Source organism: Lampris incognitus, chromosome 2, assembly GCF_029633865.1.
Source record: "Lampris incognitus isolate fLamInc1 chromosome 2, fLamInc1.hap2, whole genome shotgun sequence".
NCBI lineage: Eukaryota > Metazoa > Chordata > Actinopteri > Lampriformes > Lampridae > Lampris > Lampris incognitus.
In genome coordinates, this window is record NC_079212.1 from 18674408 (window position 1) to 18699028 (window position 24621).

The following is a 24621-nucleotide window of genomic DNA, read 5'->3' on the forward strand; positions in this document are numbered from 1 at the left end:
AATAATAATAATAAATTGAGTTTGTGTAGCGCTTCTCATCTGCAAAGACAGATCTCGAAGCGCTTCGCAGATAAAAGACTATAGTATAAAAAAAAATATTGTAACGTGCATGTATAAGAAGACACGCTGGCCGCTGGCTCGCGGGTCCGACCCTTTAGTCGAGCGGTTAGCGATGCCTCCTGCGGTGCGGGCGATACGGGTTCGCTTCCCGGCCGCGGCAGTTCCTGTGGTTGCGTTGTCCCCCGAATTCGCTACAATATATATATAATATTAATATATATAATAATATTTAATGTAAAATAATAAAATAAAAGGTAAAAAGATGATAGAGGGGGAATAAAACCAGGGTGAGCCACAGTTAAAAAAACCACAAATAAAGATAAAAAAGAAAAAGAAAACCTGTCTGTATAGATGCCGATTTTGTGGTTGTGGTCAGGTCACAAGACAACAAAGACTCCATGATAATGTCAAATAAGCATTCTTAATCGTACAGGAAACCTTACGGTTATAGAGCCTGTCTGAGTTTGTTTCCAGATATTTCATTACTCCACCATAGAGCTGCATGCAACACAACCTATACCGTATGATGGAGAATGCAAAGACGGATTGAGCACATAATTTTTAATTCCCTGTGACCCAAACCAGGTTTCTTATTCTATTACACCCAAATAACCACTTGGATTCATTTACCACATTAAATTCTCATCGTTCTCTTTACTTTCTTTCCCCCCATTCGCCTCACAGCAAGAAGGTGCTGGGTTCGAGCCTTGGGGTAGTCCAACCTTGGGGGTCGTCCCGGGTCCTCCTCTGTGTGGAGTTCTCTTTACTGCACAACCTAAAGTTGCCGTTGTATTGTAAAGAGTTAGATTTTAGGCAAAATTTGAGTGCACTTCCAAAAATCACTGGCCCTTCTTGGCTCCTTCAACATTCTCTGCAGACGCCATTGACGGTACAAAGTAATTAGATTAATTAAACTGTAGGGTTGTAGTTATAAAATATGTGAGATAAAGGATCGCATATTGTCCCTGCGTGTACGCACGCGCGCCCTTTATTTAACGTCCATGTAAGCAGCCATTAGGTGTTTGCGACGCTGGTATGTGACACCTCCCTGTAAATCCCTCTCTAATCCTTACTTAACCAGCGAAGAAACTCGTGGGGATGAACCATCTTTTATTACAAGAGTGCCCTGGCCAAGGCAGGCAGCAGCAACCGACTAGTATATAACACAAGGCATCGGTATATCCATTTACAGTGTTAAAAACAAAGGCAGGACAGAGAGTCCGTCTGTTTTCCAAGAGCCCTGTTAAGTACTACTGCTGCTAGCTTGCCTGGCTACGTGTGATGTCAAATTCTGTATCCCACCCAAACACAATAACGTCGACCAAAGATATCCGTGGCGTCGCGGAAACGCGCTCACTCATAGCGGATCCCACGTTTCTATTTCAAGCATGGAAATTAAAGATAGCCATACGTAGGTTGCTTGATTGATTCGTTTGTTTGACTATTTATAGATTATCAACGTGGTTCTAAAAACAAACGAACACACCGGAAACAAGCGTTTCTGCTGCTTTCGGAAACGTTGTGGCGGTGATACGGTGTGGCACCGTTTATGACACGGTTACGCGCGGTCCTGATTGCGATATCAATCAGCTGGTCCCCTATAAAGCTACTCCCCGTTTCCCACCCCCGCCATTCCGAGGGTATCTCCAGTCTGTCTGTCTGCTGCTGCACGTTAGACTGCAAAATGAAGAGCGTCGGGGGGAATTTAGTGCTTCTAGCGTTCGCCACGTACGTTTCAGGTAAGTGGCATTTATTTCCCAATATCTCACTGGTCTTCGGGTGTTTAAAGTAAAGTGTAGGCTGCCCGGTGTTGATTTTTCTTTCTTTGTCCAAACAGCTCAATTTTCAAAGGAGTGCGGCAGGCCACCGGGTCCCCATCAGCACAGTAAAATTTACTCCAGATACGCGCTGAGACAAAAGTTCAAAGAGGGAGAAAAGGTTTATTATGACTGTGCTGAAGACTACACTCCGAGCAAAGGCAGCCGTGCTGTTCAGTGCATCAAGGGAAAATGGACAGTCCTGACCTTAAAGTGTGAAAGTGGGTACTACACAGCGTATTGACCGTGTCAAAGAAGGTTGACTCAGTTCATTGACGTTAATAAACATTGTGTCCAGATGAACTGATTCAACCTTATTTGGTTCTCTTACCTGGATTATTGAGCATGCATCAAGACATATTTGCCGTACTTTTTAAAAATGCACATTTTTGATTATAAATGGCTATGTAGCATCCTCTGGTGGTCAGAAGTTATCATTTTAAAAATAATTTAAAGAGCCAGTCCAGTGATTTTAACTGTTTGACAGGTATTATAGACCTTAGGAGGGCACTTGGTTCAGCTTCAGAAGCAGCAGTGGCTGGCTAATAGGAGGTAGGCGCTAGGGCGCCGACCTCCTTGGTGGAAAGTATTTTGATTTTTTTAATAAACAACAATTACTTATTTTAAGTATTGTGTGTTTTAAAATACACAACAACGAGTAATATAAAAAAATATAAATCGTTATGTCTGGGGCAAAATTAGCTTCCTGTCCATCCCCTCTCTCTCAAGATCTCGTCTGAGGCGACAGAAACATCACACAGTCCGTGCAGCAGCGCAGCCAATTGCTGACAAGATATGCACACAGTAACATACATTTAGCCAATCAGCGTCTTCAAGTCTTATACCTAAAGGGCGAATCGCCCCAAGCAGTCACAGACTGGTCTGTGACAGACAGACTGATGGTGATGATGATGATGGTGATGATCATTAATTGTCCAATCAAATCAGAGTATTTGATGTAATTTATTTCCAGAAGCAGGTTGTTTTGTTTTTTTAAATGGTTGTGGTTATGTTGACCACCAGGAGGGTGGTTTCTTTAGTCATGTTTTCACAAAAACCACAGTTCTATTATTTTCGGTAACTTTGCACTGACAAACCCTCGGTTTAAAAAAAAATACATTGAAATTGGAGAATACGATTTTCAAGGCATCATGCGTTTTACTGTGTGGGCAGACAAGTGAACAGTGTCAAAGCGATTATAGTTGGTGAGGATTAAACAAACGGTCCATACAATTTTCATTCAACTCCACGGCATGATTTGTCAGTCATGCACAGAAATGGCGGAGATTTGTACAGGCCTGATGATGAAATCTGACGTGTGCATTGTGTTGGCCACATAAAGGGGAGCCTACATTACATTTGTATTTATTGTTACACAAAGTGGTGTTGTGGTTTGCATGTTTTCCAACCTAAACTTTTACCCACCCCAACACAACCCTATTCCTATTGTATGCCCTTTGGCAGAAGCCACAGAATTTGGCTTTAGGTTTCATGGCATCGCTTGTGGGTCATTTTGCAGCTCATCATAAAATTAAGACTGTTTTTCTTCTTAGCTAGGCACATTTCAGTCTGTATTCAGTCCCTTTCTCTCTCTACAGAGAAGTCATGTGGAAATGCTGGGGATTTATTTAACGGCCAGTTCATATATGAGGAAAATTCATATCTGGGTGACAAGGTTCACGCAGTGTGCGATGACGGGTAAGTCGAGGAGCCAGTCTGAAGTTAGTAAAGAATGACCTTCAGAGTTCATATTGATTTTTATCTCCATGTTGACAGATACACACTGAAAGGAGCTAAGTATATGATATGCAAACACTCTGGCTGGAGTGGTGAATTCCCCTCTTGTGAAGGTAGGCAAGAGTCTCTGGTACAGCAGTGTCGGTGTCTCTCCTCAGCTTAGACTTATTGTTGTTCCCCCGAGATTTATCGGTAGTCCTTCAGGGATAATTTCATTGGGCAGTGGTCTGACTATTCAAGGGTTAATAACTGATTGACAAACAAATGCAACATAGTGCAAAGTTGAAAGATGTGTCCACTTTGCAAAACAAGTTGCAGTAAATGTTATTTCCATAATTAGAAATTGGATATTAAATAATAAATCCTTTAGTGTGTTGAGTATACACTCACCGGCCACTTTATTAGGCACACCTGTCCAACTGCTTGTTAATGCAAATTTCTAATCAGCCAATCACATGGCAGCAACTCAATGCATTTAGGCATGTAGACATGGTCAAGACGATCTGCTGCAGTTCAAACCGAGCATCAGAATGGGGAAGAAAGGTGATTTAAGTGACTTTGAACGTGGCATGGTTGTTGGTGCCAGACGGGCTGGTCTGAGTATTTCAGAAACTGCTGATCTACTGGGATTTTCACACACAACCATCTCTAGGGTTTACAGAGAATGGTCCAAAAAAGAGAAAATATCCAGTGAGCGGCAGTTCTGTGGGCGAAAATGCCTTGTTGATGCCAGAGGTCAGAGGAGAATGGCCAGACTGGTTCGAGCTGATAGAAAGACAACAGTAACTCAAATAACCACTCATTACAACCGAGGTATGCAGAAGAGCATCTCTGAATGCACAACACGTCGAACCTTGAGGCAGATGGGCTACAGCAGCAGAAGACCACACCGGGTGCCACTCCTGTCAGCTAAGAACAGGAAACTGAGGCTACAATTCGCACAGGCTCACCAAAATTGGACAATAGAAGATTGGAAAAACGTTGCCTGGTCTGATGAGTCTCGATTTCTGCTGCGACATTCGGATGGTAGGGTCAGAATTTGGCGTCAACAACCTGAAAGCATGGATCCATCCTGCCTTGTATCAACGGTTCAGGCTGGTGGTGGTGGTGTAATCGTGTGGGGGATGTTTTCTTGGCACACTTTGGGCCCCTTAGTACCAACTGAGCATCGTGTCAACGCCACAGCCTACCTGAGTATTGTTGCTGACCATGTCCATGCCTTTATGACCAAAGTGTTCCCATCTTCTGATAGCTACTTCCAGCAGGATAACGCGCCATGTCATAAAGCTCGAATCATCTCAGACTGGTTTCTTGAACATGACAATGAGTTCACTGTACTCAAATGGCCTCCACAGTCACCAGATCTCAATCAAATAGAGCACCTTTGGGATGTGGTGGACCGGGAGATTCGCATCATGGCTGTGCAGCCGACAAATCTGCAGCAACTGCGTGATGCTATCATGTCAATATGGACCAAACTCTCTGAGGAATGTTTCCAGTACCTTGTTGAATCTATGCCACGAAGGATTAAGGCAGTTCTGAAGGCAAAAGGGGGTCCAACCCGGTATTAGCAAGGTGTACCTAATAAAGTGGCCAGTGAGTGTAATTTGTCATAACAGGCACTTTTACAAAGCAACAGCTTACATATCTACTAATGAATGCGTCCACTTTTCAGGATGTGTGCATTCAGTCTGACAGTTGCTGAGGTGTTTTGCAAGGAAGACAATTGAAATTTTTCAAAGTAACTTTTTTTTTTAACGAAACTTTCATATAGCCTTTTGACTGTATTAGTGCAACATAACTGGGGATTCTGATGTCCTGATGCATATTCTGATGTATGACATCCTGAGTGTACCCAAACAGAAAGCGGTGCAGTAGATGCTGCAGAGACTACTTGCTCCGACCCTGCAGTGGCCAATAGTATGAAGATTAGGGGCGATGTCCTGGTGTACCAGATAGGAGAGTCTGTGATCATCACCTGCAACCCTGGATTTCATCTCGCTGGATCGCAGAAGGTGAACTGTGGTCCTGATGGGCAGTGGCAACCGCAACTCCCGCATTGTCTGCCCTCTGATGGTGAGGTCAAGTACTGTATGGGTACTGCTTGCAGCTTTGTGTAGAACATCCGTCCCCCCAGAGTTTAATCTGCAGAAATGCATTTATCACACTCTGATTGGTTAATGAAGGACTTGGCACAAAGGCTTACTTTGCTATTTCTTGCTATCTTCTCTCTAGATACATCATGCAAAGAGCCCAAGGCACAACTCGACAATAAATTTACAATCATTAGTGGATTAAAGCATTCTTACAAGCATGGAGACTCCTTGTCCTTCTCCTGTAATGGGACTTACTTTTTAAATGGATCAACCAGTTCTACATGTGGCCCAAATGGAAGGTGGACACCACCTCTTCCAACATGCAAGAGTGAGTATAAAGACAACAGGCAAGATTTTATTTTTTCTAAATTTGGAGTCATAGTGTTCACTGATCTAACATGTTTTGTGGTTAACGACTGTCTTAAAATGACCGCCTATCCTCTCTTATTACATTCGGCTTGACTTCTGACTTGCTGTGTATGAAGTTACTACAGATTTTGCAGCCATCATGAGACCTCTGAATGCTTACAAAAGTGTAACAATATTGGCCCCAGTAATCTGCTGCATTCCTGGCTTTGGATCAATCTGGGATTTCTGACACATTCCATCAAAAAAAAAAAAACAACCTTTAAATAAATGGTTAGGGGTGTCCAGGTAGTGTGGCAGTCTTTTGGTGCCTACCAATATGGGGATCGCCGTTTGAATCCCCGTGTTACCTCCGGCTTGGTCGGGTGTCCCTACAGACACAATTGGCCGTGTTTGCAGGTGGGAAGCCGAATGTGGGTATGTGTCCTGGTCGCTTCACAAGCACCACCTCTGGTCAGTTGGGCGCCTGTTTGGGGGGGAAGGGGGAACTGGGAACTGGGGGGAATAGCGTGATCCTCCCACACACTATGTCCCCCTGACGAAACTCCTCACTGTCGGGTGAAAAGAAGTGGCTGGCGACTCCACATGTATTGGAGGAGGCATGTGGTAGTCTGCAGCCCTTCGCAAATTGGCAGAGGGGGTGGAGCAATGACCGGGACAGCTCGGAAGAGTGGGGTAATTGGTCGGATACAATTGGAGAGAAAAGGGGGGGGTCCAATAAATGAATGAATAAATGGTTAAATTGTGTTGCAAAAGCTGCAAAGACAAAGAATGGAATTCACTGAAAGAGGGCAAGCTGTTCAAAAGTTTTACATGTCATTAGTATTGATCTCAGGGTCATGGGGATGCTGGAGCCTGTCCCAGCAGACCCTGAGCAGTAACAGAAGGATGGATAGTATTGATCTTTCTTTCTTTCCTTCACTCACTCATATACACCTTGTTAACTTGTAGATGGGACAGTTTTTCTGAGATATTTCGAAGCCATCTTTCACTGATTTGTCAAATGTCAACATACAGGTTAACACTCGATGTAGAAATATCATCTTATTGATGTGTCAGTTTTTTTTTTTAATCTCCCAGGGCAAATGACCAGGAATCCATACAATATGCTCATTGTGATATACAACAGTGTAATGGCTTTTTGTGCTCTGATTGTGTTTACAGTGATGAAATGCAGACAGCTCAGTGTGCCCCACGGCAGACTGTCCACCGGACACAGGAGGGTCAATTCTGTGGTTACTGTGACGTGCCACAGGGGATACCAGCGAAAAGGCCCCAGCGAAGTTGTTTGTTTGAAGGACGGGAAGTGGAGTGAAACACTCAAATGTGTCTCAGGTAAGCATTTTTCTGGGTTTGGTTATTACATCTGCCTTTTTTTTGTACCGTAAACATGCCCTTGTTTCAAATTATCATAACTTTTGGTAATGTGTGAGTTCTGACTCGGGTTTTAACTACAGAGCATTGTCGTCTTTCAGCATGTAATTTTTAGATGATGCGTAGTTTATGCAGGGGGGAAAATGGGTCATTTATCGTTTCCCTATTTTGATGTTCTCAGAAAAAGAGGCCAATACCTTCTGCTCCAGCCCCGAAGTTGCCAACGGCAGTAAGAGTAGTGGAGATGTCCAAGAGTACCAGCTGGGAGCGTCGGTGACCTTCACGTGCCACCCGGGTTTCCAACTCAGTGGATCCCAACAGGTCACCTGTGGCCCAGCTGGTCAGTGGCAGCCGCAGCTCCCAAATTGTCTGCCGATTTCAGATGGAGATCAGCAGTCCTCCAAAAAAGACGGTAATAGCTTAATTGGCTTCTCTACAATAGTTTAACTGGGAATAAATATATAAAAAGGCAACACGGTGGTGCGGTGGTGCAGTGGTTAGTGTGGTCACCTCATAGCAAGAAGGTCCTGGGTTCGAACCCCGGGGTTGTCCAACCTTGGGGGTCATCCCAGGTCATCCTCTGTATGGAGTTTGCATGTTCTCCCTGTGTCTGTGTGGGTTTCCTCTGGGTGCTCCAGTTTCCTCCCACAGTCCAAAGACATGTAGGTCAAGTAGGTGAATCGGCCATACTGAATTGTCCCTAGGTGTGTGTGTGTGTGTGTCTCGGCGTGTCGGTCCTGTGATGGACTGGCAGCCTGTCCAGGGTGTCTCTCCGCCTGCTGCCAAATGACTGCTGGGATAGGCTCCAGCATCCCGCGACCCCAACTGGGATAAGCGGCTTGGATAATGGATGGATGAAATATATAATGGATGAATATAATTATAAGTCTGTGGCTTTAGGGGGATTGTTTCCTATATTCTGTTGGACAAATTATGGCAAGAGTGGCGAAAACATGGCATCCAAGATATTGACTATCAGATATTAAACAATGTAAATACAATGGAGTGTATCAAAAACAATCTTCCCCAGAAAAGTTCATTTTTTAAAGCGACTGCATGGATAAGGTGTTTTTTAATGGAGGTACTATTTTAGATGACACTAGTTCATCTCTTCATTAGGCAGGTGTGGTGTGCCAGCACACATGAGCGAATCCAATGCCCAGCTTGCAGACAGCTACATTGCAATGACTTCTTTTGCTTCCGGTGAGAGAGTACACTATGTGTGTGAGATCGGATATGTCCCAGCTGGCGGCAGCAGGTATCGCAGCTGTGTTGAAGGAACATGGACACCATTACTCCTGAAGTGCGAGCGTAAGTCCCCCCCCCATAATGTTGTGGTAGATGGCAGCATTGCTTAACAAGCGCAATAACCAAAAGATGTATGTCAATTTTGTTATACGTCATGACTGCAGAAAGTATATTGTGGAATCAAATGTTTCATAGTTTAAACAAATGCATAGAATGATTTACACTTTCTGTACATGTTTGTAAAATATAGATGTGTAAATGCCCTCTGCATTTCATTATAAAACAAATCTGATCATCAAGTTTATAGTGTTAGCAATAATACTTCATCTGGACACAACGTTTATTGAGCGATATGTTTCATCTCTCATCTAAGTGACCTCTTCAGTCTCAACTGACTGCAGGTATCTGCAACGATCAGTTTCATATGCAAATTGCTGTGACCATTAACTAGAGTTAAAATGGATCACAGCATTGGAAGATGGTGACAGATGTACTCTTAGCCCCCCCCCCCCAATTGGTTCAAGGGTGGTTGTTCCCTCTTCACATAGATAGCCTCTTTGACTCCCCGTTCAAACCAGTGTTCCTCCCTATCAAGGATGTGCACATCCTCATCCTTGAAGGAGTGTCCACTGGCCTGTAGACTGTGGAGTCCTGGCCTGACGTTTTAGCTCTCCTGTGTTGTGTCATCCTCTTGGCACTTAACAGCGTACACTATATTGCTCTTGTTTGTGCCGGGGGATCCGATCCTTGGGGTGGACCAATTTCTGGCAGTTGTTGTCCTTCTCCTCTCTTCGATCGGCTGGTGCACCGTTTTGGCGTCTTTCTGGCTTTGACAAACGCCCAGTTAGGATAACCACACTTAACCAGGGCTTGTTTAAAGTGGGATTTCTCCCCTTCCCCGGCCGCGGTGTCAGTGGAGACGTTGTCAGCTCGGTGGTACAGCATCCTGATGACTCCTAGTTTTTGCTCCCGTGGATGATGAGAGTCAAACCTTAAGTACTGATCAGTATGTGTAGGTTAACGGTAAACATCAACAATCAAATGTCCTCCAACACCAATTGCAATTTCACAGTTTAAGAAGGCTAACCTGTCATTTTTCACACCATCCCTGGTGAACTTGATGTGGTTGTCCAGAGTTAATGTGGTAGGTCCTGAGATTTAATTTTCTTTTCCACTTCCTCCATTTACAAGTTGGCCACTACAGGGGAACCCATAGCACACCGATGCCTCTGCCTGTAGTACTGCCCCCTGTATGTGAAGTACGGGGGCCTAAGAATACATGTCACCATCTTACAATGCTGTGATTGCAGAAATTCCCAAATCCTCTGTGAATAGTACACATTACCATTGTAACTCTAGTTAATTGTCACAGTAATCTGCATATGAAATTGATCGTTGTTTACGGTTGTTATGCCACTGTATTGTTTATAAGGGTGGGGATACCTGCAGTTAGTTGAGACTGAAGAGGTCACTTAGATGAGTGATGAAACATTTCTCTCTCAATAAACGTCTCCAGATGAAATGATTCAACTTTTTGTGATTTCCTTACTTGGATTATTGAGCATGCATAAAGACAGTACTTAGAGATATTTCGTTACAATAACAGTAGATTATTGTTGCAGTGTGATGGGGATGATTAGCAGCAGCCATACCAACATGTACCTTGGCTCTGCCAAATGACGGAAGCTAAGCAGGTATGGGCTTGACTAGTACTTGGATGGGAGGCCTCCCGGGAAAACGTGAGTTGCTACTGGAAGTGGTGTTGGTGGGCCAGTAGGGGGAAGTCTTCCCTCTGTCCCTAAAAACAACAAATATCAAGCCCCAGTGCAGTGACGGGGACACTGTGCTGTAGGAGATGCCGTCCTTCAGATGAGACGTTAAACGGAGGTTCTGACTCACTGTGATCATTAAAGATCCCATGGCACTTGTCACAAAGAGTAGGGGGTTCCCCGGTGTCCTGGCAAAATTCCCAACCTGGCTTTCTCCATCTGGCCACCTAATCATCCCCTGTGTAATTGGCTCAATGGTTCCTCCCTCTCCACCTCAAGCTGATGTGGGGTGAGTGTTCTGGTGTAAAATGGCTGCCGTGCATCACCCAGGTGGTGGTTGAAGTGACTTACCCCCTTCAATGTGAAGCACTTTGTGTTATGTCTGCACACATCGACAGTGCTGCATTTGATTTGGTGCTGTTCTATTGTGCTGGGATCGATTGGTGATGCCTGCGGGCTCTGGGTTGTTTGATCGGGTCTGCCTGTGATGCTGTGTCAGTCTAAATAAAGAATGCAACGTAGCGGTTGTGTCGAGCGACAGAGCTGTGTCCTGACGTGATTTCTAAATACAATATTGGCGACGAGGATGGCTGATATCTCTCTCCCACCACCTGCCCCCTTCCTGGCATTACCTGGCGAGCCTCCGGTACCATGGACTCGCTGGCTACATAGTTTTGAAAATTACATCATCGCCTCAGGGCTCGACGACGTGAGCCAGGCTAGGAAGACGGCTCTGTTGCTACACTGCTTGGGAGCAGAGGGTCATCGTGTGCTCGGGACTCTGGGGAACGTCACAAACTTTGACGAAGCTGTGGGACTTATGAGCACCCATTTCGCTGCTCCACAGAGTGCCCTCCTTCGGCGATTTATATTCCGTCAGCGACACCAACTGCCTGGTGAGTCTGTGCGGCAGTATGTAGCTAATTTGCGAGGGCTAGCTAGCTCATGCAAGTTTGGCGCGCTTCAGGACGAGATGGTTCGCGACCAGCTAATCGAACACACCAACAAAGCAAAGGTGTGTGAGACTCTCCTGCTGGAAAAAGATGATCTGCTGCTGTCCAGAGCAATTACCATCGCACTACAGGTTGAGGGAGCAGCTGAGTGTGCTGCTATGCTAAATACACAGCAAGTGGCCACCTCCAGTCAAGCTGCCAACGACTCCTCCCTCTACTCACGGCTGCCCCTCGGGACGCAACCCAGCCAGAGCGAGGCGGGCGCCGACTCCACTGGGGACGTCTTGCAACTGCAACGACGGCGTTCTCGGCCCCGCCCTCAACAGTCCTGTGGTAACTGTGGGTCTCGGTCTCATGTTTCAAGGGCTCAGAACTGCCCTGCCCATGGCCAGACATGCCGTAGCTGCGGTAAGCAAAATCACTTTGCCAACGTCTGTCGATCTTCCCCGGCTGGGTCAGAGGGCCACACCCCCCAGTCTTCACCGCCGTCATTCACAAGGTGAGCTCTGGGCCAGTGTCATTCAAATCATGCACAGTCAACATTAATGATGTGTGCATTCCCCTGCTGTTGGACACCGGTGCAAGTGTGTCTCTCCTGAATGTTGATACCTACAGTCCATTTTTCGGTTCACTGCCACTGTCCGCACCCTCAGCTGTCCTCTGTGGGTATGGTGACTCCAAAATCGATCTGATTGGCTCTCTCCAAGTGACTGTCCGCTATGGAACCAAGCTGGTGCCCAATGCAGTTTTTCATGTGGCACGCCGTGGGGCCAACCTGATGAGCCTGGACCTGTTCTCCGCTCTGGGGTTCTCCCTCTTAGACACAAGGGGGGCAGCAATCCTGACTGTTGCCACACCTTGGCAGCAGAAGTGGCCATCGCTGTTTATGGGGCTGGGCTGCCTCTCCGCCTTCGCCTATCAACCTCTCCTCAACCCTGCTGTGAAATCTGTCATCTAACCACTGCGCCGCATCCCGTTGGCTCTCCGTGATGGGGTCTCCGCCGAGCTGGAAGCTGGCATCATTGAACCAGTGGACGCGTCACCTTGGGTCTCAAACCTCGTGGTGGCTAAGAAGAAGTCGGGGGGCCTGCGTGTCTGCGTCGATCTACGTGCAGTAAATAAGGCAGTGGTCCCTGATAAGTATCCACTGCCCACCTCAGAAGAACTCACTGCTCAGTTCTATGACTCTGAGGTGTTCTCCAAGCTTGACCTCAGACAGGGGTACTTACAGGTGCCCCTCCACCCCAGCAGCCGAGACCTCACAGCCTTTGTGACACATGCAGGAGTGTTTCGCTACACCAGGATGCCTTTCGGTCTCAGCTTCGCCCCTAGCTGCTTCCAGAAAATCATGGTCTCCGTGCTGGCTGGCATACTGGGCGTGGCCATTTATCTGGACGATATAGTGGTACACGGGCCCACCAGTGAAATCCACGACAGGCGCCTCAACATGGTCTTCGCAGCCCTGTCCAAGCACAAGCTAACTCTCAATGCTGAGAAATGTGTCCTCTCTGTGCCGGCCATCGAGTTCGTGGGGTTCCGGCTGTCAGCGAGCGGTGTAACTCCACTACAATCCAACGTGGACGCCATTCAGGCCATCCCTGAGCCCAGCTCGGCTGCCCAGGTCGCCTCCTTCCTGGGTATGACAAGTTACTACCTGAGGTTTCTTCCCCAGTACTCTGCGACCACAGCCCCCCTGCGCCAGCTGCTGCGTAAGGACGAGCCATGGGTGTGGTCAAAGGCATGTGGTGACGCTGTGCGTGATCTCAAGACTCAACTGACTTCACCACCAGTGTTGGCTCACTTCGACATCTCCAGCTCCACCTTTGTGACCTGTGACACATCAGCCACAGTGATAGGGGCTATGCTGTCTCAAACCCAGAACAGTGTAGAGAAGCCCATCGCCTTCGCCTCCCGTGCCCTCAACCTGACCGAGCAGCGGTACTCCGTGGGTGAGCGTGAGGCGTTAGCCTGTATCTGGGCTTGTGAAAGGTGGCACCTCTACCTCTATGGCCGCTCCTTCACCCTCAGGACAGATCACCAGGCCCTGACAGCGCTGCTGTCCACATCTGGGACAGGCCACAAACCCCTGAGGTTGCACCGCTGGTCTGACCGCCTCCGCCAGTACAACTTCAGCCTGCAGTTCACCCCAGGCAGAGACAATGTTGTCGCCGACCTGCTCTCTCGCTCTGTCTCCACCCCAGCTCCACAGACGGACACTGACTGTGTGGAAAAGGACATTGTCCAAATGCTACACACACCCCTTCAGGCCACTGTCTCTCTGCAGAAGCTGAGGGCAGCCTCCGAACAGGACCCTGTCCTCTCCCAGCTCCGCACCTACATCCAGAACGGCTGGCCTCACAAGGTTCCAGAGGAGCTGGCTGCGTTCGCCCGAGTCGGACAGGAGCTCTCCTGCTGGAACGACACCTGCGTGGCACGTGGGTTTTGCACAGTGGTCCCAGCTGCTCTCCGTGCACGTGTTTTGAATATGGCGCATGAAGGCCACCTGGGCATTGTGAAACTGAAACAGCGCTGCCGAGACCTGGTGTGGTGGCCGGGGATAGACAGAGATATTGAGGCTCTGGTGAAGGACTGTTCTGCCTGCTTTGTGAGTGGCAAGACTGGCCACCAGGCTCCCCCACCCCTGCAACCTCTCGCCTGGCCCTCTCAGCCCTGGGAACACCTGCAGTTGGACATTTGTGGTGAGATCCATGGAGTTCCCCACCACCAACGCTTCATGGTGGTCGCCTACGATCTACACTCAAAATGGCCTGAACTCACCACTTCCGGCACTGTGACCTCACAGATCATCATCGACTTCCTGGACTCTCTTTTCTCTCACTGGGGCCTCCCAAAGACCATCACCACTGACAACGGCCCTCAGCTGGTCTCTGCTGAGTTCACTGCTTATCTCAAAAGCAAGGGTATCCGTCATATACGCACTGCGTACTACCACCCCCAGGCCAATGGCGGCGTTGAACGTTTTCACCAGTCACTGAAGAACGGCCTCAGAGCACACATGGCCCAAGGGTGCTCTTTCACACAGGCCATCCGTCACACTCTGCTCTACTATCGGGCCACACAGCACTCGACCACAGGCGTCTCCCCAGCCTCTCTCATGCTAGGCCGGGAACTGTGCATGCCCCTTGACAGGCTCCGCCCCTCCACACCCAAGGCATCTCCCTCTGGGGTCAGAGCCTCAGTCACTCATCAGCAGACGCGGATGAAGCAACGATTTGACCAGTCAAAACGAACCAGGGTGCCAGACATCAATGTGTCAAATTGGGTCAGGGTCCGCAGGCCCCACAGGGACAATAAAATGGCTTCATACTGGTCCTCTCCTCTCCAAGTCACCCATCAGCTGGGCCCAGCCACCTACCTCCTCAGTGATGGCACTCGGTGGCACTCCAGTTGTCTACGGAAGGTGTCAGCTCCGCCACACACAGCTGGTGACACAACCTTAGCCATTCCCTCAGCATGGCGAGACGCCCCGGGGCTTCATGCAGCTCCTACATGGGCCCCAGACATTCCTGGGCCTCAGCTCCCCCTGCCTTCCCCCTCCCCACCTCGGCCTGCCCAGCCTCAGGCCGCCCGCGACCTGTTCGCACACGTTTACGCCCTGGCCACCTAGAGGACTTTGTGTCGACCTTTCATGTTTGAAATCCTGCCGGGGGGGGGGGGGGATGTTATGTCTGCACACATCGACAGTGCTGCATTTGATTTGGTGCTGTTCTATTGTGCTGGGATCGATTGGTGATGCCTGCGGGCTCTGGGTTGTTTGATCGGGTCTGCCTGTGATGCTGTGTCAGTCTAAATAAAGAATGCCTCGGAGAGGTTGTGTCGAGCGACAGCGCTGTGTCCTGACGTGATTTCTAAATACAATACTTTGAATGTCTAGAAAAGCGCTATATAAATGTAATGATGTTGATTATTATTATGATTTAAAGCATGGTTTTTGAGGTATTTATGGCCTTAATACGATGCTGATTGCAAAGAGGTACCTGTGTCACTACAGATGAAATGTTCAAAGTTAACAGTCTTCGGTATTTGATGTCTAAACATGAATTTGCAAATTCTTATCGGTCAAATGCAGCTGGACCGTTTGCCATTTGAGTTTTGTTTACCGCTGTATTTTTTTCTCCCCATCCCCAAAGGGAAGTCATGTGGCTCTGCAGGAGAGATTATCAGCGGATACTTTGAGTATTCCGGTGCAGAGTTTGGAGACACTGCCATCGCCAAGTGTAATGAGGGGTGAGTGGAAACACTACAAAAAATCTTTGTGGGGGAAATTTTTATCAATAAAATTTTTTTAAAAGCATTTTATTCCTTTTTATGCACGGTACGAAGGGGAGACGTGTAGCATGTGCATTTGATCAGCATCTTCTTCAGTAACACTTTGCACACATTTTTCACCAGATACCGACTTGTCGGACAGGAAACTAGAAGGTGCCGGAGTGACGGCTGGGATGGACGTATTCCCAGATGTGAAGGTGAAGTGAACTTTCAAAAACCATGCTGTTTCAATGGGCCATTAATCAGTGGTTGATTTGTGTGACTTAAAAAGAAAAAAGGGGATAGTGGGGTTTGGTGGGAAGGGTAGGGGGCTTAAAAAGACCAGATTTTTTTTTTAACTGTAACCAACACGGGGATCGCCAGTTCGAGTCCTCGTGCTACCTCCGGCTTGGTCGGGCATCCCTACAGACACAATGGCCGTGTCTGTGGGTGGGAAGCCAGATGTAGGTATGTGTCCTGGTCGCCGCACTAGCGCCTCCTCTGGTCGGTCGGGGCGCCTGTTCGGGGGGGAGGGGAAACTGGGGGGAATAGCGTGATCCTCCCACCTGCTACGTCCCCCTGGTGAAACTCCTCACTGTCAGGTGAAAAGAAGCAGCTGGCGACTGACTCCACATGTATCAGAGGAGGCATGTGGTAATCTGCAGCCCTCTGGATCGGCAGAGGAGGTGGAGCAGCGACCTGGACTGCTCGGAAGAGTGGCTTAATTGGCTGGATACAATGGGGGGGGGGGGGCTTAAAAAGACTAGTTTTTTTTTCAAACTGTATTATATACAGTTACATATTCTCAACCACGAAAGATTTAACTTTTTAAAAACTGTTTGGGAGCTGGGGGGGATCATGTCCCTGGTGTGCAAATCTCTTATATGGATAGAATTTTAATATCTAATGGTTTTCTTCATGTACTAATATTTCTTGATTATGATATCACATAGCGCCATCAATCCAAAGGGAAAAGAAAGGGGGATGGCAGATTTACAAAGGGTTTTTTTTTTTAACGGAGGGAGCTCGCATCCCTCCTTAAATCAACCCCTGGTATGCTAAACGTGTGTGTGTTTTTGTGTGGTTTTATCTTACAGCTCCACAGTGTGAGGAGCCCCCAGAGGTCCAAAATGCGGGCAGAATTGGCGCCATGAGTCCACCTTACATGTACGGCCATGTGATTAACTATCGGTGTCGTGTGGGGATGTTTACTGGACCCAAGCAGATTTGGTGTACCAAGGACGGGACATGGAGTAGCCCTCTCCCCGAGTGCCAAGGTGACACTGCATTCTTCTTACAGATGATATCAAAGATCCAGTCGATTTTTAATCCAGTCAGGAAAGTTCTGTGGAATATTCATGTTAGGAGTCTTTTTTCAGCTTCTGCTGTATCTTGATTAATTTTAACGCACCATTTCTGACCAGTCAGTTCTGAGGAGGTTGAGATGGCCCTTATATGGTATAATGATAGCTAGCTAGCTCGTTAACTTGCGTGATGTTGCTAGGCAACTATTTGAAGACAAACCGACTGATGAATTGTCCAATCAAATCAGGGTATTAGATGATGCAAATTTTATTATAGGAAGTGGATTGGTTATCTGAAACATTTAATTATATTGGCAACCAGGAGGCTAGCTTTTCGAAAGAAGCTTTCGTCACATTTTTCACAACAGCAATTCTAACATTTTGGCTAACTTTTACATTATTTATTTAAAAACATTAGAAAAAAAATACGAGATTGGTAAAAAACATGATTTTCACTGGACTGGCTCTTGAAGAGAAGTAGGATGAAAACTAAACACTGCCCGCTCAACATCCCGTTACAGAACTTACATGCCCCTCTCCGAAAGTGCCCAACTCCTTCAGGACGGGGGCCGTGAGAGAACCCTACAAATACAGAGACGCCACATCATTTGAATGTAACTGGGGCTACGTGATGGTCGGCTGGAGCACCGTCACCTGCGGCGCTGACGGCCGATGGAGCCCGCGCCTGCCCGAATGTAGACTAAGTGATCAGCCATCAATTTTAATAACAGCTTCGCAACACTGAAATAAATTCAGCTAGATTATTTCTGGTGTCTGGTTTTTCATATAATTTATCACCTGAAACTTTTTAAATCTGCACGAGAGATGGGTGTGAAAGCTGAAGAATAAACGGTCTGTTGAGAGATACTCTTCCCTCATAATGGAAGAAATTGTCCCTTTTTAAAAAAAATCTTTTTCCAGTGCGCATTTGTTTTTAACATTAACATGCAGGACGGGATGCTTTCACACATCTGCTAACAGCTCACGTTGTCATTAACACATTAAAAGTTTGGAAATAAAGATGAAGTACAGTATGTTTATTTTGATAAGTGTTTTTGGGCAGCAACAAGCACAAACTTGTTTAATTCACCTCTGTACATAGTTTTTTTTTTTTAACAGGTGATAAAGTTATGTGTATCAACTCTAGACTAAATGGCTGAGTGAGCATTTCATGAACAAACAAGCTACAAGAAATTAACACCGATTCCATTCATTTTAAAAAGACAATACAAAATCCAGACATTTCTTTACATGAGCAATAACAATTCAAGTGCAAATATCATCAACTCTATGATGCATCATAGCAAACTCTTATTAAAAAGGCAACAATTCAAAACAAACATTGAACAGGTTGCAATTAGAAACAAACTTGCGGTGGAAATGGGTTTATCGGTTCGGTTGGAGTGTTTACTGAATGCGCAGATACGAGATGCTGGATCTAAACAACGGTCGGTTTAACTGGACGAAGAAAATGTTTTAAGTCTGATTCAAAGTGAGATGTGTATTGAATTATAAACAGACTTGAATGGCTTGACCCACCACTGCCCTCCATTTTGACATTATGTTAAAATCCCTTTGTGTGTCATCCTAAAGTTTTTAGGTGCTAACAAGTAAAGGTAGTGTGTATGGTACACTTATTTACAAATTGATATCCCCCCCAGGGAAACTCGTCTGATACCAGGAAGCGTTCACTAATCTCGGTTTTCATCAAAGGGTTGCACAATGTAAGTGTAATGACCATGGATGACTACACTCGCTAGCCCTTGGCTAACAGGTCAGACCCTTTAGTTGACTGGTTAGCGCAGTCGCCCGTGGTGTGAGCTATCCAGGTTTGGCTCCCAGCTGTGGCGGATTCCTGGCTGCCCCCCGAATTCGCTACATTCGCACTTCTGACACCAATGCAGCGAATTCAGGGGGCAGCCGGGAACTGAACCCGGATAGCCCAGACCACGGGTGACCGCGCTAACCAGTCAACTAAAGGGTCCGACGCGTTAGCCAAGGGCTAGCGAGTCCACATATCTGTGGTCATTACATAAGCATTGGGTTTTATTGTCATTTGCTCATTGACAATGTAATTGTCAGTAACAATTTGATTGCAAAGGTGTTAAGATTAGCTTTTTGATCCTGGTAATTTGTGTTGGAAATTTTTTTTCTTTTTTCTTTTTTTTTTTTTTTAGCACATCTAGTTACCCTGTTTTGGACACTGAAATTACAACAAAGAATATCTATATTGATTTTTTTTCGTACTACATATTGACAGACTTTCACAATGTTTCTCTGACTAGGGAGCAGTAACACATTGAAACGTCAAGCCCCCTTAGTATAAATTTACTGCCTACTGTGAGTGATAAATATGCATTTTTTGATGTAACAGTTGAGCCTTAATTGAGGGGTTGGTGGGGGGCGGCGGGGCATCAGTTACATTCTCTGAAAGCCAAAATGCATTTCCCAAGCATTTGTTTATCGGTCACTACAGAGCGTGACCATATTGAGTTATTTTTAATTCATTGCACTTGTACTGCAGAAGGTAGGATGAGAGACGTTTCTATATCTAGTGCACAAAATAAGAACTTGCCCCCCCCCACACTGTGAGCAGTCTTTGGAAGAGCTAGTTTAACTGGGAGGTAATCAAAAACCTGACTGGGCTGCTCTGGGAGGGGTGCTGGGGTGTCTTTGGGTTGGAGATGGCCGGGAGGTTAAAGGACAAAGTGATTTTGGGATCCTGCTCACGCAAATTAGGATTAAAGAACTCAACCCTCGTCTATTTTTTTCCCCATTATTTACAAGATTTGAAATAAGCACATCATAAAACTGGTAGTCCACAGAAACTGAGTTAATCTGTTTGTCGCGTACACCGGTGGCAGCTGTATTTCATATTCTCTGTTAAACCTATCGACTACTAAGTATAGATGTCAGGAAGACAAAATGAGATTTAAAGAAATAAAGTGACCTTTTAAAAGAAGCAGCACACATATGTCCCTCAGACATTTCTGTCTCTTAAGAGGCATGTTCCACAACGACATCACTTTATCTCACCCATTAGTTTTCTAAATCCTCTTCTTTTATTTTTTAAATGTTTGCATTCTGGAAAGATAAAACTGCTGTGTATTTTTGCTTTCAGTTAATTTGAAGTAAATAAAATTATTAAGATTGATAAAACCCCTGTACAATCTGGAAAGAAGGAAAAAATAGATCAACTGTTTTAACAGTAATACCCAAAAGGAAAATGCTCTATGAGCTCAAATATAGGCGTTGAATGGCCTGGAATGGAGATGTGACAGGAAGTTAGCCACTGTTCCTCCTTGAGGACAGTTAGTAGACACTGAAGATTACACAACACTTGAACAATCATCCTTACGTTAAGTTGGCACTGGAACAGACCACCCAAACAAATGTTATATCTAAATCCAGCTTAAACCACAAAATTCACACCGTTTCTAACCATCCTACCATCTGAAGATAGATGTCCCTATTGCTTTTTTGTGGTTTCATCACACAGGACAACAGAAACACAAACTCGCGTACATACATACTCAACATCCCCACTCTGTGTTCAAGACGGGGATCGCAGACCCACGCTCAAAGGGAAACCAAGAAAGACCTAAAAAAACAGATTTTAAGCTCAACAGTTTTGTGAAGTCTGCATAGCCAACTATTTGTTGTCGAAGCCTGCGGAAAAGAAGAGAGGAGAAAAAACGTACATTATCTTGTTTTTTTTTTAGTCCTGTGAGAGTAAGGGGCTGTGTCCTGTAGGGGAGCATGATCCGGTGATTCACAGGCTGCCGGGCCGTTTACTTGTATGGTCGCAGGAAAGCGGAGACTTTGCTGCTTATGAGTCGTATAAAGGAGCGGGGCAGCATCTCGTTGGACTCTCGAGTGGTGTACTTAAAGTAGTTGTTTGGGTGGGCCAGCACGTCAAAGAGAGTCTTGATCAGTTTTTTATCCTGTGAGGAAGGAAGAGAAATGTGTAAATCCTTTGCTAACTCATTCGACTAATGGGTCTTATATGTACTGTCAATAAATTAGGCTGTGTTCACACCTGTAGTCTGATTTTTTTTGGTCCGAAGCAATCGGTGAAGAAGTTACAGGTCATGAACCAAAGTCAAACGAACTAACCAGTAACCCATTATCCAGCCAATCACCCCTCTCTTCCAAGCTGTCTCGGTTGCTGCTCCACCCCCTCTTCTGATCCGGGGAGGGCTGCAGACTACCACATGCCTCCTCCGATACATGTGGAGTCACCAGCCACTTCTTTTCACCTGACAGTGAGGAGTTTCACCAGGGGCCATAGTGCATGGGAGGGTCACACTATTCCCCCCAGTTCCCCCTCCCCCCTGAACAGGCGCCCTGACTGACCAGAGGAGGTGCTAGTACAGTGACTAGGACACATCCAGCTTCCCAACCACAGACACAGCCAATTGTGTCTGTAGACCGCCACGCCACCCGGACGCCCTTGACTAATGGGTCTTATATGTACTGTCGATAAATTAGGCTGTGTTCACACCTGTAGTCTGATGTCCGATTCTTTGGTCCAAACCAATTGGTGAAGGAAGTTACAGGGTTCACACTGTCTTTTGTGCAAATGAACCAAAGTCAATCGGACTAACTGGTAACCCATTATCCAGTTTTTTTCCCCCTTTTTCTCCCCAATTGTATCCGGCCAATTACCCATCTCTTCCGAGCCGTCCTGGTCGCTGCTCCACCCCTTCTACTGATCCAGGGAGGGCTACAGACTACCACATGCCTCCTCTGATACATGTGGAGTCGCCAGCCACTTCTTTTCACCTGACAGTGAGGAGTTTCACCAAGGGGGATGTAGCGCACGGGATGATCACGCTATTCCCCCCCAGTTCACCCCGACCGGCCAGAGGAGGCGCTAGTGCAGTGACTAGAACACATACCCACATCAGGCTTCCCACCCGCAGACACGGCCAATTGTGTCTGTAGGGATGCCCGACCAAGCTGGAGGTAACATGGGGCTTCGAACCGCCGATCTCCGTGTTGGTAGGCAACGGAATACACCGCTACGCAACCCGGATGCCCATTGACCGTATATCTTGTGATGCAAAATGACTGCTGGGATCTTACAAAGTGTGAGACAAGGGCAAATGTAGATGGACATATCAACCAACCCGACCAAATGCAAAATTCTGCATTATAGTTAGGAAAAATCTCTCTTAATTTTACAGGCTATTTTGAGTTTGTGGTGTGAATGCAACCAGATCTAAATGACACGCAAATCATTTCACTTGTAAGGGGATGCGGTTGTTTGGTCTGTCATCGTTCACACCAGCCCAAACAAACTGGAGTCAACAGGCAAAACGCACAAGAGTTCGTTTAATCCATGCCAAAGATGTTGGGTGTGAACACAGGTTGAGAGTAGCATGTACAGAAATTAATGTAGTAAAAACAGCTGCTCACCTTGAGGATTTCTTGATGGTTTTCTGAAGCGTAGAGTCTTCCATCTCTCACTATGTCCTCTACAAGCTGTTCATAGTCCTCTGAATTTGGAAAGATGGATGGAACACAAGTCAAGGATTTCAGTTTGGAGGTTTAACAACACCAACCAACGTGTTAGCTTCAGTAAAAGCAAGCCGATGAGATTAATGGATAGGTTTTTTACCATCGTAAGTGACGTAGGGGATCTGGAAGCCCCGGGCGCTGTTGGCCTCGTTAGACTTGAAGTTGATCCAGAGTCGTCTGGAGCGGGCGGTGAAGGCGATTGGTCGCTCGTATGTCTGACATGTCTCATAGGTGGTGATGGATGTAGCTGACCCTTTGAAGGCATGAAAAAGACAAAATTAAGAGATTATAATACAGCTCATTATGAATAGCTGAGTATGAGTATGGTTGTAAATAGTGATTACTAAATGGGTAATAGGGCACTTATTAGCTGTCACAACACACTTGTTCATACTGGCAGAACGCTTAAAAAATCAACTACTATAATCCTTTAAATATTTTTTTTCAAATTTAAAAATTCAATTTGAATTCAGACTTGACATTTCTGAATGTTAAGTTTAGGGCAAATCTTTTGTTCAAGACTGTCTAGTTTGGTAGGTGCAATTAGGTAGAGATTAAGTTTAGATAATAAAGGAAGAAGGCACCAGATGCAATATTCCAAGCCATATCAATATGATAGTTTCTTTTTGTGGCTTTCCCCCCCCCTTTTTCTCCCCAATTCTACTTGCCCAATCACCCCACCCCCGAACAGGTACCCCGACCGACCAGGACACACACACATCCAGCTTCTCACCTGCAGACACAGCCAATTACGTCTGAAGGGACGCCCGGCCAAGCCGGAGGTAACACGGGGATTCGAACTGGCGATCCCCATGTTGGTAGGCAACAGAATAGAACGCCATGCCACCTGGGCACCCAAGACGGTTAATATTTTTAAGCCATCTGCTGATGTTCACAAGTGTAGTGTAAGACCTTATATGTGCTCTGCTTCTCGTGAATTAATCACTATTCACAGCTACTCATTCAAAACATCAGCACGCAGCAGAAGCTTATTCAACAGAACCAAACAATATATATTTAAATAACGTCTCTCTTTGGACTCTGGCTCTCTGGTATCCACCCCAAACATACCAATCAATCCATAAAACTGTGCTTCCGAATGTCCCATTAAAGGAAAACTCTAGTGTTGGTTTAACCTGGGCCCTATTTCCTTGTCATCAGCAGTCAAACCCAGCAGCGGGTTGCAGAATGTTTTGAACTGATTCAGTATTGAGCAACTGCGCATCAGCTGACCGCTGCATGCCAAGCTGCAACGTAATATGTTGCCAAATAACCTTCACTAAAAGAGCTGGTTTTCTTTGGCATTAACAGACTGAATGTTATGACATGTGTCTGAAAACATCTTCCATTATGGGAAGACTTTTTTGCAATTTCCTTTTTTTGCGCTCCTCTCTGACTATCATGCTTCCATTGTTGTCTTCCTGTAACAACTGAATCCTCATTGGATTACAGAGTGAGACCTCTGCTGTGGGTTAAAAATGTGTTTATCTGTACACAGACATAGATATAAATAATTCATGATTTGATAGCGTGGCTAAAGCGAGTTAGACTCCTCAACATTCTGAATCTGTTTGTGCCAAAAAAGAGCTCTGTTAGTGGATGTTATTTGGTGAATTATTACATGACATCTTGTAGTGCAGCGGTTGGCTGACACTAGCCTCCTCCATACTGAATCAGTATTGAGGAAGGTTCTGCTTCCCATCACTCTGTATGACTCCTAATGATAGTAAAATACTGTAGGTTAAAAAATACCCAAGTTTTCCTTTAAGAGAACTACAGGAGGGGGAGGCACTCACAGTTCTTCCTCATGACCAGTACGTCTCCACACTCATCTTCGGAGGGCAGGAAGATCTCTGGCACTACAATAAGGATCTTGCGCTTGCTGGGAGGGTTGATGTTCCAAATACACTCCACATTAGCGGGATAATTACCAGGGTAGTTGGGCGACTCAATGTAACCCGTGAACTCGCCCATTTCTCCACCACATTCCCTGTCTGGACATCAGCATGCGCAAAAAAAAAAAACACGTATGCATACAACACAATTAGGTTTTAGTTGAGGTGAAGGAAATCAACAGACACATCACTTGTCTCCTTGCTGTCACT

At 46.1% G+C, this 24621-nt stretch overlaps 2 protein-coding genes across 2 annotated transcripts in view; one reads left to right on the plus strand and one right to left on the minus strand.

Moving 5' to 3' along the window:
- Positions 1-1653: 1653 nt before the first annotated feature.
- On the plus strand, positions 1654-18013 carry si:ch73-217n20.1 (sushi, von Willebrand factor type A, EGF and pentraxin domain-containing protein 1). The gene is made up of 13 exons (XM_056272824.1): positions 1654-1799; positions 1898-2098; positions 3476-3575; positions 3654-3727; positions 5478-5690; positions 5850-6038; positions 7241-7411; positions 7632-7862; positions 8570-8761; positions 15572-15668; positions 15834-15907; positions 16787-16966; positions 17515-18013. Exons 1-13 carry the CDS (start codon positions 1745-1747, stop codon positions 17736-17738), a joined length of 2001 nt encoding a protein of 666 aa, XP_056128799.1. The 5' UTR covers positions 1654-1744; the 3' UTR covers positions 17739-18013.
- Positions 18014-18798: 785 nt separating this feature from the next.
- scube3 (signal peptide, CUB domain, EGF-like 3) overlaps positions 18799-24621 on the minus strand; it is a 112990-nt gene continuing 107167 nt past the window's right edge. Inside the window, exons 20-23 of the mRNA XM_056272826.1 lie at positions 24313-24510; positions 22617-22769; positions 22415-22494; positions 18799-20937 (exon numbers count right to left, since the gene is read on the minus strand). Of these exons, the coding sequence (XP_056128801.1) occupies positions 20785-20937; positions 22415-22494; positions 22617-22769; positions 24313-24510 (584 nt within the window). The 3' untranslated portion in view covers positions 18799-20784. The remainder of the gene's footprint in view (positions 20938-22414; positions 22495-22616; positions 22770-24312; positions 24511-24621) is intronic.